This window comes from Cicer arietinum, chromosome 5 (genome assembly GCF_000331145.2).
Source record: "Cicer arietinum cultivar CDC Frontier isolate Library 1 chromosome 5, Cicar.CDCFrontier_v2.0, whole genome shotgun sequence".
Classification (NCBI taxonomy): domain Eukaryota; kingdom Viridiplantae; phylum Streptophyta; class Magnoliopsida; order Fabales; family Fabaceae; genus Cicer; species Cicer arietinum.
The window spans coordinates 22,138,341-22,140,625 of NC_021164.2; the positions used below are offsets into that span (position 1 = coordinate 22,138,341).

Sequence of the window (2,285 nt, forward strand, 5' to 3'; positions counted from 1 at the left end):
TGATTAGTGCAATTTAGGCCATCCACCGCTTATCTATTATAGTGCAATTTCTGATTTTATTTATTTATTTATATTCATGGTTATAAGACAATTCTAACTTCCTATTATGATTATGTGTCTTAGATTACAACTTTTTTCAAAATCATATTTCTTGAGATGTTCAATTATTTTAATGTCTTTTGGATCTGTTCTTTATGTTTTGTTTTAATACTAAAGATTTCTTTTTAATAGGCAAAATACAAATGGCTTGAGAGGGATGAAGCAAATATTAAAAAAAGCTTTAACAGTAGGGGATCTTTGGCCCTAAAAAATGCTTTGTTCAAGGTACGTAATGGTGAAGATATGGGTGATTGGATTGGGGAAGAAAATTTAGAACAATAGAAAGCTCAATGGCAAGCTGAGACATGGCAAAAAATTTCTATGATTAATAAGAAAAATAGGCAATCTCAAGTTGGACACAATGTGCATAGTGGAGGATCCATAACTGCGAGAGAACATGTCAAAAAAATGGTTAGTAATCATATTTATACTAACATAATCTAATTGTTGGAATGACAATTTAATCATATTTATACTAACATAATGATTGTTGGTTACTTTTTTAGAGGGTGGAATTGAATAGAGAACCAACCAATTTTGAGGTTTACGAGCGACATCATAGGCCAAAAGGGAAACCAGATGAGTGGTTTAATGAAAAACAGGCAAAGATAGCTGTATGTGTACACCATCCTTAAAGTAATGTCTTTACCAAATATATATATATATATATATATATATATATATGTGTGTGTGTGTGTGTGTACTAATGGTAACTCTTTTTTTAGGAAATGTACCAAACTCTAATGTTTGAGAAACAATCTCATAATGGCGAGGGTAGTAGCCAACTGTCTGATAATAGTATATACATGGAAGTTGTTGGAGGCATAAACAAGAAAGGACGCATATTTGGATTAGGATCTCAAGCTGCAACAATCAAAGCATTCATAAAATCATCGTCTACAGATTGTGATGTATCATCAGAAAAAGTTGTTGCTATGGAAGCTAAGATTGAAGCTTTAACGATTGAACTTGAACAAAAGAATCTTGAACAAGAAATTATTCAAAAAAAGATGGCGCATTGGGAGCGGATGTTTGAGAGTATTATGCCTCATTGTAATCAAAATTCTACACTTCAATCAGAAGGAGAAGGTGATAATGGAAATGAAGATATTGGTGATGATATGGATGATAACCTTATGCACTGATTACTTCCATTTAGATATTTTGTTAAATCAAATATTATTTGTTATGTTTTGAACAAATTGAAAGATTGATTGCATGTAGTGTATTGTTAATGTTTTGTGTGAAAGAGTTATATGAACTTTTATGACATTGTTGTTAAATTGGGGTTGATCTAAATATAATTTTTGTGAGAATCTAGTGTCATATATATATATATATATATATATATATATATATATAGATTGATATTTAAATATTCAGGTAGAAAACAATTATAGATTTATGGGAGATTAATAAAAAAAAATTGGAATATATTAGAGACGGAATATACATTTGTCTCAACAGAGATGGAATGCGAAAATCTAGAGACGGACTAAATTAAATCCTATTAGAGACGGTAATAATATATCCTTCTCTGATAGAGACGGACATACTCTGTCTTTGATTAGAGACCGATGATAAAATGCGTCTCTAATATCTTAGAGACGTGAAAACCACTGATTAGAAACATGTCCGTCTCCAAATCCGTCTCTATACTGTTTAGCGACGGAATTTGTTAAATTTAGAGATAGATTATATCCGTCTCCATTTCCATTTTTTCTAGTAGTGTAAATGTTAATCTAATGACACAAATGAACTTATTGGGTGCACAAGATTGGTTAAAAACCCTAATTGGACTATAATAAGGCTATGGAGGACGAAAATGAATTAAATGTTAATCCAATGGCACAAACTCACCTATTGGATGGACAAGATTGGTTAAAAACCCTAATTGGAGTAGAACAAGCCTAGGTAGGACGAAAATGACCTAAATGTTAATCCTATGACACAAAGACACCTATTGTATGTTGGTTATATGGCTTCTATCCTTAGGAAATTTTATACAATGTTATCAACAAGATTAGCTAATTGTTTCCTATGTGATGAATTAATATCAAAACCAACTTGTTTAATATTAATTCCTATTTTAACAGTAATACATTCAAACAGTTTATTCAAAGCGGAAGTTCACAATCACATGCAAGATTAATATGAAAAGTAAAGAGAGAGAGGAAATATTGCAC

At 30.8% G+C, this 2,285-nt stretch overlaps 1 protein-coding gene across 1 annotated transcript; it reads left to right on the plus strand.

Annotated features, from left to right (window-relative positions):
• The first annotated feature begins 301 nt into the window (after window positions 1–301).
• On the plus strand, window positions 302–1,343 carry LOC101499348 (uncharacterized). Its single transcript, XM_027330425.2, has 3 exons — window positions 302–510; window positions 606–713; window positions 825–1,343. The coding sequence occupies exons 1-3, from the start codon at window positions 421–423 to the stop codon at window positions 1,242–1,244; spliced, it is 618 nt and encodes a 205-aa protein (XP_027186226.1). The 5' UTR covers window positions 302–420; the 3' UTR covers window positions 1,245–1,343.
• Window positions 1,344–2,285: the final 942 nt, after the last annotated feature.

Bases quoted from the DNA above. Each gene is read 5' to 3' on its own strand.
- LOC101499348 (XM_027330425.2), top strand. From the start codon at position 421: ATGATTAATAAGAAAAATAGGCAATCTCAAGTTGGACACAATGTGCAT. The intron at 511-605 runs GTTAGTAATCAT...TTACTTTTTTAG, and splicing joins GAGAACATGTCAAAAAAATG to AGGGTGGAATTGAATAGAGA. The intron at 714-824 runs GTATGTGTACAC...CTCTTTTTTTAG, and splicing joins AAAAACAGGCAAAGATAGCT to GAAATGTACCAAACTCTAAT.